This window comes from Mobula birostris, chromosome 25 (assembly GCF_030028105.1).
Source record: "Mobula birostris isolate sMobBir1 chromosome 25, sMobBir1.hap1, whole genome shotgun sequence".
In the NCBI taxonomy this organism is placed as follows: Eukaryota; Metazoa; Chordata; class Chondrichthyes; order Myliobatiformes; family Myliobatidae; genus Mobula; species Mobula birostris.
Window position 1 is genome coordinate 8,545,135 of NC_092394.1, and position 14,603 is coordinate 8,559,737.

At 45.3% G+C, this 14,603-nt stretch overlaps 1 protein-coding gene across 1 annotated transcript in view; it reads left to right on the forward strand.

Moving 5' to 3' along the window:
• Positions 1 to 935: 935 nt before the first annotated feature.
• Positions 936 to 14,603, forward strand: part of ppm1e (protein phosphatase, Mg2+/Mn2+ dependent, 1E) — a 168,351-nt gene continuing 154,683 nt past the window's right edge. The window contains exon 1 of the mRNA XM_072242866.1: positions 936 to 1,138. Within this exon, the coding sequence (XP_072098967.1) occupies positions 957 to 1,138 (182 nt within the window). The 5' untranslated portion in view covers positions 936 to 956. The remainder of the gene's footprint in view (positions 1,139 to 14,603) is intronic.

Sequence of the window (14,603 nt, forward strand, 5' to 3'; positions counted from 1 at the left end):
TAGGTGCTCCCTGACCTGCTGAGTTCCTCCAGCGTTTTGTATGTGTAGTTCTGCATTTCCAGCATCTGCAAATGTGAACTGTTTATTCATTTCCATTGGTGCTGCCTGACCTGCTGAGTTCCTCCAGCGTTTTGTATGTGTTGTTCTGCATTTCCAGCATCTGCAAATGTGAACTGTTTATTCATTTCCATTGGTGCTGCCTGACCTGCTGAGTTCCTCCAGCATGTTCCAGCATCTGCAGACTCTCTTATGTTTGCAGGATGTTGTCCATTTAGAACAGGGATGAAGAGGAATTTCTTTAACCAGAGGGTGGTGAATCTGTGGAATTCATTGCCACAGACTGCTGTGGAGGCCAATTCACTGAGGATATTTAAAGCGGAGGTTGATAGGTTCTTGATTAGTAAGGGCGACAAAGGTTACAGGGAGAAAGCAGGAGAATGGGTTTGAGAAGGATAATAAATCAGCCACGATGGAATGGTGGAGCAGATTCGATGGGCTAAATGGCCTAATTTGCTCCTATATCTTCTGACCTTAGAGTATCCAGGACCCATCTGCAATTTCAAAGGAGGTCCACTCTGTTTCTCTCTCCGTTGATGCTGCCTGACTTGCTGAACGTTTACAACATTTTAATTTGTTTTAATATATGTTATGTACCGATTTTGTCAAGGAAAAAATATCCAAATGAAGCCAAGCAACGCACACAAAATGCTGGAGGAACTCAAGATGAAGCTGAAGGAAGCCAAGGTGGGAGCTACCCATGGCACCTGGAGGCGCGCCCACGTCTGCTGGGAGACGGGGGGGGGGGGGTGCGCGCGCGTACAGCTGCCGGGGACGCGCACGCCCGAGCATTGTCTGCTTGTGGGGAGGGCGGGGGCGCGCACCTTCTTGTCACTGGAAGCAGACGAACGCTGAGCCCAGATCGCGTGCGGGCTGCCGGGCTCCGGGAATGCGAAGCGATGGCATCGTCGGCAAGCGAGGAGAAAGCCTTTAGGAGGTTCCTGGAGCTCCTGCTGCGGGAATTCCGAGGGCCCTTCGGCGAGGACGACCCGTTGCCACTCCGGCCTGTCTCGAACCACATCACTGAGGAGGAGGTCGAAGGAGAGTGCCTAGATCTGTGTCTCCAGCATCTCTGCAGATAGTTAAGTATCGATGTTAGACTTCAAATGTATAACAATAGTCAGCGTTGCATTGAGCGAGAGGCTTTGGAAACAATTGCAGTGTAAGCAAAAAAGTGAGATCGGGGAGCCCCTTTTGGATGGTTTGAAGTGTTCGCCAGCCGGCGTGAACTGAAGGTCAAAACGTCAAACAAAATGCAGCCTTTGCAGAACTGTGGTCACCTCGGGGAGGGCTGAGAGCAAATTAAATTCGTCTTGGGGGCAAACTAGTGATTGCATTAGAATGTGATGCTTGCTTTAAATATAATGCAATTGGAGATGATTGATAAAAGGGAGAGTATTTGTTAGATTGACGGGGATTTAAACGCGCTGATCGTGGTTATGAAGAAAACTGTCTTTGCATTGTGGATTTCGTGTGGGGAAAAACGGGAATATGATATTGAAAGCCCTGGCGTGGTATCCTGTACAAGGGACCGGGATTATTGGGGTCTATATCGCGGGGGAGAGTGACGTAAATGATAGCAGTTTGTAACTCCCCCTGCACTCAGGAGTAATTGAAAACCAAAAAAGGCACATTGCAGTCTGTGCCTTGATCGGAGTTTATCCTTAGCCACTAATTCGGAAAGGATAAGCGTGACCCGGGGGAACCGTTTAATCTCCTGTTAGTTTTAAGACTCACAGCGCCTGACGTTGGCAGGGATTCCTACCATTTAACGCAAATTTATTGATGTAGGCTGCAAACGCAATCGTCAATGCACTCTGGTTTGAACAATATGTAAACCAATGTACAGTGGGCAAAATCCACCGGGTCAGAGCCACTTAGTTTTCTGCCTAGTCAGAAAGGACTTCCCCATTCGGCGAAGTGTGAGTCTACGGTCGGTTGGACCGACCTCGTTGGCGAGAGGCTTTGAGCCGGTTGTGTTCCCTAGAGTTGTTTAAAAAGAGTAAAAGTTACAGTTAACAGTGAAGTTGTAGCGGTGTATTTTTAAGGCGAGTGTTTCGTCTGAGTATTGTATCCATGTCTGACCGATTATTGTGTGACCTTGGTTTATTTAAAGACTCCTCCCCCCCCCAAATAAGATGTGGAATGTAGGGGATGTAGCCTAATTTTCAATTTTGTGGCGATTGTGCTCGTTTTTAATTGTTGTATTCCGAGCTGTCCTAAATCAGAACACAGACGGCTCGAAGACCCCCTCCCACGAGGGCTGTCTGATCGAAGCTTCGCACTTCACTCTTCACTGACTGGGGAAATCTTCTCTGACGAGGCAGAAAAAAAATAAATGGCTTTAACCCGGCTGGTTTTGCCCGTGGTGTCTTGCCGGAGAATCCCTGTACAATTGTTCAAAGCAGGCTGTACAGGTGACTGGATTCCTGAGTCTTGGCGCCCTCAATCTGTGCAGGAGATTGGTTCCCTGTCCTCTCCCAGTTCCTACTGTTGTCTCACAGTGAAGACAGGATACTGTACTGTATCCCCACTTGAGGGTGTACATTCTGCCTTCAGAAGCTGACAGGCGCGTCCCCGGCTTGACGCGCGCCCGCTGCCTCCAACTATTTATCTCTTCTTGTGGTGACCATTGGTTTCATTTTTTTTTATTGCCAATTGTATTCAAAATAAACTGAACAATATTTGATCGGTTAAGTACAGGGACAGTAATATTTTATTTATGAGAACAAAGGCCTTTTCAGTTTTCTCGTTGTAACTGTTTTTTGTTCCGGTCGTATGATAACGGTTCCCTCCCCGTACACACACGCGCGCGCGCTCACGATGAATGTGTTACCTGTGTTTGTTTAAAATCACCACACATTTTTCCTGCTCTGAATTGTTAGCATGAGGGTTTCTTTACAATGTGTTAGAGGATTAAAGACTTTCATTTGTACATCGTTCGAAGGGAGTCAGGATATTTGAAAGAGGAACTGGTTGAAGAGCTAGCTCTGGAATTTGAGACAATTTGATCCCGACCATTCTTAACTTCACGAGTTCCTCTGATGCCTTTCTACCCATTCTGACTATGCCTCTTAAACCTGTTCTACAAGCAGGGGATACTGTGCATGGGGTACAGAAGTTGTTATTTCTATGTATCGACGAGACCATTACACAACTCTTGAAAGTTTCAGGCTCAGCTTTAGTATAGGTCAAAGTCGAGTGTTCCTACCTCATAGTTTCAGTAACCAAGGCATTCCGTTGAATGTATCCATGGAGAATCCAGGCTCAGAACGCTCCACCTTCTACTTGTAGTGTGTAAGGGCCAGGTAACCCTGCTATTCTCCAAGTTTCCCAGAGTGTGCCAACTCTATGGACGTTTTATTACATCAGCACAGTACAGGAACATAACTTGGTCACAATGTCAATTGGGAAGGATTGAACATCGACTTTTCTAAATTATGGTGATGTATCCCCCTCCCCCTCACCTGCCCATCAACTCCTTGTGGTGCCTCTCCTCCATCCCTTTCTCCCATGTTCTACCCTCCTCTCCTATCAGATTTCTTCTACAACCCTTTACCTCTTCCACCGACCTCCTCCCCGCTTCTCACTTCATAACATCCTCCCCCACCCACCCACCTTCTCCCTCACCTGGTGTCACTGATCACAAGCCAGCATGTACTCCTTGCCCCTCAACTGGTGTCACCAATCACCTGCCAGCTTGTACTCCTTCCCTTCCCCCACATCTTATTCTGGTTTCCTCCCTCTTCCTTCCCAGTCCCGAAGAAAGCTTTTGGCACAAACTATTTATTCCTCCCCATAGATACTGCCTGACCTGCTGAACTCCTCCAGCATTTTGTATTTGTTCCATTGGGAAGGAAGCTCAGTTTAGCTAGTATTGTGGTTTTGGTACTGCTCAGTTATAAAACAGCATCATTACAATGCCATAGAAAAAAGGCCATTGGCCCCTTGATTTCATTTCCACTCTTTATAAAACTCATTCTCATTTCTCAAATTTTTACTGTAACTTTGCAAATTATTTCAAAGTGTAACTTTGCAAATTATTATTGAGTGTCTATTCAATTCTGTTTTGAAGATCTGCGTTAAATTTGTGCCTTTCATCCTTACATGAGTAAATTCCAGATCACAATTGTTTTCAGCATTAAAGAAGTTTTTTCTTGCATTTGTCGCACGTCTTTCCATGTGCCCTGGTCCATAAACCATCCACTGATAGAGGAACGGTTTTCCTCTCTTCACCCTGTCTGAACTATACTGATCTTGTACATTTCTGTCATATCTCCTCCCAATATTCTTTGCTCCAAAGGAAACAACCCACCTGTTTCTGTTCAAACTTGTGGGCCAAAGTTCTTGGCACCGTGCCTGAGAAGGATCCTCAACATCAGATAGACTGATATAGTAACAAACCAGACACTGTGGGAAAACACCAACCAGGAGTCCATACGCAAACAGAAATGGAGGTGGATTGGCCCCACCTTGAGGAAGCCAACCAACGACATCATCGGGCAGACATTAAAATGGAATCCCCAAGGAAAGAGGGAAAAGGAACATCCAAAACACATATGAAGAAGAGACATTGAGGCAGAAATTAGACGATGGGGACTCTTGTGGTCCACCCTGGGGAAACTGGCTTAGAATAGAGAGTGATTGGAGACGGGAGGTCATCAATAGACTACCCTCCACTGTGAGCTAAGGATCCAAGAAGAAGAAGACCCTAATTGAACCATCCTGATCTTGCATATTTCTGTCATATCTCCTCTCAATCTTCTTTGCTTCAAAGAAAACAACCCCCTTGTTTCTGTCTGAACTTGTGGATTCTGATATCTGTTCAGGGACTCTTATCCTTCCTAATGTGTAGTAATTAGATTTGGGTGTAGAAGCTCTGGTCATGGCCTACCTTTGAGTTCCCCTTAAATATTTCATGTTTCACCTTGAACCTATGCCCACTATGACCATTGAGTTCTAGTCTCACCCAATCTTACTTATTATAAAAGCAGTCCTTTATAACCTAACCTCTCTGCTTTTGCGTTCTGTCTTACTTATGAAGTCTGTCATCCCATTATGTTTCTTCAGCTGCTGTCTCAATAAAGGTCCTCCAGATTCCTATTTAATGAGTCTTGGCACTAGTTTGTTTCAGATTGAGCCCAGTTCTGGTCATCCTGGTGTAAAAAGGCTCTGCTAGAAGTAGTAAAAGGACTTAAAAGACAAAAGTTAAAAAATGATACTATTGATTTTGGTGCTGTTGATATGGGTTTATTATTGTCACTTACCAGGATACAGTTGAAAGCTTATCTTGTATACTGTTAATACAGATAGAATCATAACACGATGCATTGAGCTAGATTAGATAAAGCTATAACAATGCAGAATAAAGCATAAAAGCTATCGAAAAATACCTAGTGCAAAGTCAAAGTGCTTTTTATTATCAAAGCGTGTGTATATATAACCATATCTTGAGATTCATTTTCTTGCAAGCATTTACAAGAAAATAAAGAAATAGAATAGAATTTATGAAAAACTATACGTAAACAAAGTCTGACAAACAACCAATGTGCAAAAGAAGATAAAATGTGCTGAAAAAATGTATATAAATAATACTGAGAAGCATGAGTTGTAGAGTCCTTGAAAGTGAGTCCATAGGTTGTGGAATCAGTCCAGAGTTGAGGTCAGTGAGGTTATCCATGGTAGTTCAGGAGCCTGATGGTTGTAAGGTAATAACTTCTTGAACCTGATGGTATGGGACCCAAGGCTTCTGTACCTTCTGCCTGATGGTAGAAGTAGGTAAACAATAAAGAGCAAGATCATAATGAGGTAGAGTGTGAGGCTCAGAGTCCATCTTACTTTACAAAAGGTCCATTCAAGAGTCTGACAACAGTAGGACAGAAGCTATGCTTGAGCCTGGTGGTATGTGCTTTCAGGCTTTTCTATCCTCTGCCCAACGGAATGGGGGAAGAGAGAATGTCTGGGATGGGTGGGGTCTTTGATTATGCTGGCTGCTTTACTGAGGCAGCAAGAAGTGTAGGCGGTCCATAGAGTGGAGGCAGGTTCCTGTGAGATGCTGAGCTGAGTCTCAGTTGTTCTGCAGATTGTGGAAAATTAAAATTAAAAAATGTTAAGTGTTAGGTAAACTCAGCAGGCCAGATATCATCGGTGAAAGGAGATAGTTCCCGATTTGGATATGTGATCCTTCATCAGAACCAGAAAGAGAGAAAACTAGTTTTCTAAGTAGAGTCATAGAGTACCACACCACAGAAACAGGCCTTTTGGCCCATCTAGTCCATGCCAAACTGTTACTCTGCCCAGTGCCATTGACCTGCACCTGGACCATAGCCCTCCGTGGATGGATCCCTCCCATCCATGTACTTATCAAAACATCTCTTAAATGTTCAAATCGACCCCACATCCACTACTCTTCTAGGCATCCACCACTTGCTTTCAGTAAGGTGGCGACACACTCGGATGCAGTGACCACTCCAGGTCCAGTCAAAGGTGTAATGTCTGTTTTATGATCACAAGACACTGCTGGATATTGAGAACATCAAGTATTGCGGATCTACCCACCAGTGAGTTGCTCAATAGTGATGGAGCTGGACTTATTGTGTACATTGTTGTGTTGTTGCTTGAACTTGTTGTGTACCGTTGTTGTGCCAAGACAGTGCGTGGTCCAACAAGCAGTGCGAATGATTGTCTTAGACACTTTGGGTACTACTTGTCTACCCCATCAGCATGCTGCTTGTTGGCATAGGAGCTGGACTTGTTGTGAACCGTGTTGGGTCTGCTACAGGAAGACATCGGAGTTGGGGCGTGAAAGCGGGATGCTGTGTAGTGGCGGGTGATTATCTTGGATGCTTCTCTTGCCACTGCATGACCCTATTGGACATTGATAATGTAAAATGCTGCAAGCCCATTTCCCTTGTTTGTTGGTGCAACAGACAGTGGGGAGCTGCATGGCTTTGGTTGTAGCACAGACCAGGCCTCAAGTAACGGGCTTGCCTGCTGCTGCAGTTCAGGGAAGATGTCACCAGAGGTGGTGTCATGCTCAGTTAGGGGCTGGCCTTTCCTGTGGGTGCTGCCATCCAGTGTTCAATCGATAGAATGACAAGCTGGATTGCATCTGTGCATGTGTTCGTCTGTGGACTTACGGGAACTGTACCATCAACTTGCGGGACATGTCACTCAGGGACTTGGGTTATATATATATATTTTTTGCATGACTATATGTTTGCTTGCTATCTTGAATCTGCATGTGTGCCTTGTGCTGTCAAGTGCCGTGTGTTTTGTACCTTGGCCCCGGAGGAACACTGTTTTGTTCAGCTGTATTCATGTATGATTGACTGATAATTCAACATGAACTATAGACGTTTTTCTTTTGATCGCAACGCCCTGTTGGACATTGGTAGCGTAGAATACTGCAGGTCTGGTTCACTGGTTCATTGGCGAGACCAACAATGAGTGAGCTGCATTGCCTTGGTTGTCGCCAGGTTGTTGTTGCAGTCGCCCAGGGGAGGAGACGCTAGAGGCAGTATGTGAGAGAACAGAGGCCTGTGTGAGTGCGCTGGAACCCATACTGGGTTGGAGGCTGCCCTTTCCGGATGGTGCTGCCCTTCGGTGTAGACTTGGTGCTGCCCTTCAGTGTTTGCTTGGTGGAAGAACAAGGTGGAGCAGGACAGCAACCATGCACCAGCAGTCTATGGGCCATGCCATTTGGGGACTTGGGTTATATTTTTGTGGCTGTATGTTTTTCTTCTACCGTAACCATATGTGCTGTGTGCTGTTGGTAATCTGTTTTGCACCTTGGCCTTGGGGGAATGCTGTTTTGTTTGGCCATATTCATGTATGGATCACTGATAATTAAACTTGAATTTGAGCTAACTCCACACTCTCACTATCCTCTGGGTGGAGAGGTTCCTCTAAAATATTTCACCTTTCACCTATGACATCTAGTTCTAGTCTCATCCAATCCCAATGGAAAAAGCCTGCTTGCATTAACCCTATCTATACCCCTAATGTACCTATGTATTGGGGATAAGTAAACAAGTTGGGGATAATTTCACTCAAAAAATGTATGAGGGGAATAATGGTCATCTTAAAACTTCTGGAGTTATTTGATAATTTGGATACAGGAGCTGTCTTCACTTACAGGGCAGACAAAAACTAGAGCCCAAACATGTAATCTAGCTCCCATGCATCCAGTGGGAAATTGTGGATAAACATATTCAGCTAGAGTATAGTGAGAACATGAAACCCATTACCTCATGGAGCAACATGGAAGAAGGAACATAAATATCTAAAGACTAAACACAAAAGATTCTGCAGATTTTGAAAATCCAAAGCAGCACACACAAAATACAACACGCTGGAGGAACTCAGCAGGTCGGGCAGCATCCGTGGAAAAGATTGGTGGACGTTTCGGGCCGGAACCCTTCGTCAGGAGGGTTGACCCCAGCATTTGCTGATTATTTTGTGTTTAGCACACACAAAAGGCTGGAAGAATTCAGCAGGTCAAGCAGCATTGATGGAGAGGAATAAGAAGTCAACATTTTGGGCTGAGACCCTTCACCAGCATTTATGAAAGGTTTTGGCCTGAAACATCGGCTGTTTATTCTTCTTCATAAATAGTGCTGGACCTGCTGAGGTCCTCCAGCATTTTGTGTGTGTTTAGAGCAGGTCTTCCCAACCTGGGGTCCATGGTTAATGGTAGGGGTCCATGGCATAAAAAAGGTTGGGAGCCCCTCATCTAGACAGTAGTAGTTTAACTGGCCTATTTCTGTGTTATAGACATCTTGTAACTAGAATCAAGTAGTTTTGAAGAGGATTGATGAGGGAATGTGGTAGATGTTGTCTACGTGGCTTTTGACAAGGTCCCACACAGTAGACTGGTTCTTGTGATAAAGTTTAAGGGAATGGGGGATTCTCAAGATTCCTGTAAACAATGGATTCAGTACTGACTGTGTCTGTGACTGCAGTGTGCTTGAATAATGTCTCACAGCTGCTTTCTTTGGAGCAAGATGATTAAAGTTTGCCCATATCCACATAGATGTCTCTGGGCTTTTCACACCTTTTGATTTTGACAAAAAGCAGTACCTGATGGAAATTAGACAGAACATTCCTTTCTTAATTAAAGCATAAATTTGACAGATGTCTTTGTCATTAAGTTGTGGCTCCAGCAAGCCAGGTAGGACATTCTTTTCTTTAATTAAGGTGGCTGGAGTGTCTAACAAATTGATTGTACTTTTGTATCAATAGTCCATTGACTTGGCCGGAATAGTCATCAAACTGATTGTTCTCTGTATCAATAGTCCATTGACTTGACCGGAATGGTTATCAAACTGATTGTTCTTTTGTATCGGTGGCCTTATAACTTCTGACAATTCTGACATCGGGCAGTGAACTTGTAGAACCGCCGGGGAGATGAGAAAGGGTCTCTCCCTGATGTCGGGTCCGAGTTCACTCATCGGCTGAGCTCGAAGAAATAAACGGGTGAAAAGATAAGTAACGATAAGTAGCAAAGTTACGTTTACACTTGAAGTTGAGGTCACTTGGGATCCAGAGTGAGATAGTGAATTGGATACAAGATTGGTTTGGTGGAAGGAATCAGAGGATGATATTGAAGGGTTATTCCTCAGATGGAGCCCTGTGACCGACTGGTGCTGGGATTCCTGTTGTTTGTTGTATATACACTTGATGACCACTTCATTAGGTCCAGGAGATACCTAATAAAGTGGCCACCAAGTGTATTTCTGTATGTCTGTGGTCTTCTGCTGCTATAGTCGATCCATTTCAAGGTTTGACGTGTTGTGCATTTGGAGATGTTCTGCACACCACTTTTGAAACATGTGGCTATTTGAGTTGGTGTCACTTTCCTGTCAGCTTGAACCAGTCTGGCCATTCTGTCATTAACAAGGCGTCTTCACTCACAGAGCTGCCATTCACTGAACGAGTTTTGCTTCTCGTACCATTCTCTGTAAACTCTCAAGACTTTTGCGTGAAAATCCCAGGAGATCAACAGTTTCTGAGATAGTCAAACCACCCCATCTAGCACCAACAATCATTCCACGGTCAAAGTCACTTAAATTATGTTTTCTTCTCCCATTCTGATACTTGGTCTGAACAACAACTGAACCTCTTAACCATGTCTGCATGCTTTTATGCATTGAGTTGCTGCCACATGATTGGCTGGTTAGATATTTGCATTAATGAGCAAGTGTACCTAATAAAGTGGCCACTGAGTGTATACCGTATATTAATGATTTGAACGAGAATGTAACTGGCATGATTAGTAAGTTTGCAGATGACACCAAAATTGCTGGTGTAGTGAACAATGAAGAAGGTTGTCAATGGTTACCACAAAGTTGAGATTGACTGTGAAAGTGGACAAAATAAACGGCAGATGGAATTTAACTCAGACAAATGGAATGTGACGCATTTTGAGATGTGAAACCAGGCCAGAACTTACACAGCAAATGGAAGGACCCTGGAGAGTGTCATAGAACAGAGAGATATAAGTGTATAAGCACATAACTTTCTGAAAGTGGTGACACAGATAGACAGGGTGGTGGAAAAGAAGGCTTGCCTGCATCAGGCAGGGCATGAGTCCAAGAATTGGGATGTCATGTTACAACTGTACAAGATGTCGGTGAGGCTATACCTGAATGTTGCGTACATTTTGATTGTCATATGGTATAACGCAATTTAGGTCGAAAGGGTTCGAAAAGTATTTACGATAGTGGTCTTGAGTTGTAAGGACAGATGGGACTGTTTTTCCCGTAACAAAGCAGGCTGAAGGGTGACTTTTCATAGGTTTGTAAAGTCTGAGAGGCATGAATAAAATTGGTGATTGTCAGTCTTTTTCTCGGGGTCAGAGAGTCTAACAGTAGAGGGCGCAGGTTTAAGCTGAGAGGGGAGCGATTTAAAGGTGAATGGAGTGGCATGTTTTTCACAACAAGGGTGGTGGGTACATGGAATGAGCTGCCAGGAGAGATGGTAGAGGCCAGTACAATAAGAACATTTACAAAATAATTGGACAGATGCATGGAGCAGAAAGATTAAGAGGGATGTGGGCCAAATCTAGGTAAATCTGGGAGGCACCTTGGTTGGCATGGTGGGGCTGGACCAAAGGTTCTGTTTCTGTGATGCTTAATTCTGTGACCTTACATAAGACCCCAGTTTCCTTGTTTTGGGTCAAATTATCATCCTAATGAAGGGTCTTGGCTAGAAATATCAACTTTATTCCCCTCTGTAGATGCTCACTGACTTGCTGAGTTCCTCCAGCATTTGGTGTGTTGCCTGTTCCCTTGTCCATCATGTATTGTCAAAGTCATGGCTGATTTTTACTTGTAGACACTAGCGGGGACTCTGTGAACTTATTAAACAATAATATTATAGAGTTATAGAATATAACAACATAAAACAGGCTCTTTGGCATATCACGTCTGTGCTGAACTATTATTATCGCTTTTCCCATTGAACTGCATGTAGGCCATAGCCCTCCATACCCCTCCTATCCATGTACCTATCCACATTTTTCGGAAATGTTGAAATCGAACCCATGCCCGCCACTTGCACTGGCAGCTCGTTCCACGCTCTCACTACCCTCTGAGTTAAGAAGTTTCCCCTCATGCTCCCCTTAAAACAGTTAACACAAAATACTCTGCAGATGCTGGGGTCAAAGCAACACTCACAACACGCTGGAGGAACTCAGCAGGTCGGGCAGCATCCATGGAAACAATCAGTCAACGTTTCAGGCCGGAACCCTTCGTCAGGACTGAAGAGGGAAGGGGCAGAGGTCCTATAAAGAAGGTGGGGGGAGGGTGGGAAGGAGAAGGCTGGTAGGTTCCAGGTGAAAAACCAGTAAGGGGAAAAATAAAGGGGTGGGGGAGGGGAAGCAGGGAGGTGATTGATAGGCAGGGAAGGTGAAGAAGGAAAAGGGGAAAGCACAATGGGTAGTAGAAGGAGGCGGAACCATTGCCTCCGCTCCATCCGCCACAACAGACAAGATCTCCCAGTTGCCACCCACTTCAACTCTGCTCCACATTCCCATTCGGATATGTCCATACATGGCCTCCTCTACTGCCATGATGAGGTTAAACTCAGGCTGGAGGAGCAACACCTCATTTACCGTCTAGGTAGTCTCCAGCCCCTTGGTATGAACATAGAATTCTCCAACTTCTGGTAATTCCCTCCTCCTCCCTTCCCCTATCCCTATTTCACTCTGCCCCCTCCCCCAGCTGCCTACTACCTCCTTTATGGTTCTGCCTCCTTCTACTACCCATTGTGCTTTCCCCTATTCCTCCTTCACCTTTCCTGCCTATCCCCTCCCTTTTTCCCCTCCCCCACCCCTTTATCTTTCCCCTTGCTGGTTTTTCACCTGATACCTTCCAGCCTTCTCCTTCCCACCCTCCCCCCACCTTCTTTATAGGGCCTCTGCCCCTTCCCTCTTCAGTCCTGACGAAGGGTTCTGGCCCGAAACGTTGAGTGATCATTTCCACAGATGCTGCCCGACCTGCTGAGTTCCTCCAGCATGTTGTGAGTGTCCCCTTAAACAGTTCACCTTTCACTCTTAACCTATGACCTCTAGTTCTAGTCTCACCTAACCTGAGTGGGGGGAAAAATTCTTCTAAAAAAAAAATTCTGCTTTATGAGTGTAAACACCCTCAGTATGAATGAAGCTTGCACAACGTACGTTTGTACTTTGCTTGTGGTGTCCTGTTACACTTGCTTATTGTTCCGACTAGAGGGCAACGTGGCTCAACAAAGGGATCTGAGCACTTCCACGAGTGGCCAGCAGACGGTAGATGTGTGCAGGGCGGGTTCAGTCCTTTGAAAACCCGGTCACAGCTGAGGCCCATTAATTTTCCATTCCCCACTCCACTGCCCCGAGCCTTGGGACTTGTGTGGCAAATTCACATCCTGTAGGCCAACACTTCTTATCAGAGCCAGTCTTGTTCTACAGTGTATTCACCTGCAGGGCAGAAAGAGGCAAAGGTAGCGTACTCTTAACCACCATTCAAGGCCCCAGACAGTCCTTCCAGGTGAGGCGACACTTCACCTGTGAGTCGGCTGGGGTGATATACTGCATCTGGTGCTCCCGATGTGGCCTTCTATGTATTGGCGAGACCCAACGCAGACTGGGAGATCGTTTCGCTGAACACCTATGCTCTGTCCGCCAGAGAAAGCAGGATCTCCCAGTGGCCACACATTTTAATTCCACATCCCATTCCCATTCTGATATGTCTATCCACGGCCTCCTCTGCTGTAAAGATGAAGCCACACTCAGGTTGGAGGAACAGCACCTTATATTCCGGCTGGGTAGCCTCCAACCTGATGGCATGAACATTGACTTCTCTAACTTCCGCTGATGCCCCACCTCCCCCTCGTACCCCATCTGTTATTTATTTATATACACGCATTCTTTCCCTCTCTCTCCTTTTCCTTCCTCTGTCCCTCTGACTATACCCCTTGCCCATCCTCTAGGTTTTTTCCCCTGTCCCCCTTTTCCTTCTCCCTAGGCCTCCTGGCCCATGATCCTCTCATATTCCTTTTGCCAATCACCTGTCCAGCTCTTGGCTCCATCCCTCCCCCTCCTGTCTTCTCCTATTATTTTGGATCTCCTCCTCCCCCTCCCACTTTCAAATCTCTTACTAGCTCTTCCTTCAGTTAGTCCTGGCGAAGGGTCTTGGCCCGAAACGTCGACTGTACCTCTTCCTAGAGATGCTGCCTGGCCTGCTGCGTTCACCAGCAACTTTGATGTGTGGTACTCTTAACCACATTTGATTGCTCGGCATTACACAAATATGGCAGAAGCTCTTATTTTGTGACAACAAGTTCCAAGCTCTATACTGACGCTCTTAAGGCAGCACTGAGGTGATACCACACTTGGATTCGCTTCTTCTTGGATCAAGCTTTAAACCATGGGTCCACCTATCTCCATAGGGGGTTGGGGGGGGGGTGAAACTGAAAGGATCCCACAGCTGAGCAGAAGAATTCTTCCCTCTTTCGACCTCTTCCTGCAGCCTGGTGCGCAGGCAAGATGACCAAAACAATATCTCATTGCTATTAGAGTTATAGAGTCATTGAACATCACAGCATAGAAACAGGCCTTTCAGCCCATCTCGTCCATGCTGAAATAATATTCTGTCTAATCACATCAACCCGCACCCGTACCATAGCTCGCCATACCCCTCCCATCCACGTACCTATCCAAACTTCTCTAAATGTTGAAATCAAACTCACATCCACCGCTTTCACTGGCAGCTTGTTCCACACTCTCACCACCCTCTGAGTGAACAAATTTCCCCTCACGTTCCCCTTAAATTTCACCTTTCACCCTTAATCATGACCTCTAGTTCTAGTCTCACCTAACCTCAGTGTAAAAGGCCTACTGATATTTACCCTATCTGTACCCCTCAAATATCTCATTCTCCTACACTGCAAGATTCAAAGCTTCAAATTACATTTATTACGTTAGTATATACATGTCACTATATACAACCCTGAGATTCATTTTCTTGTGGGAATACTCAAATCCATAATGGAATTACTGAAAGATC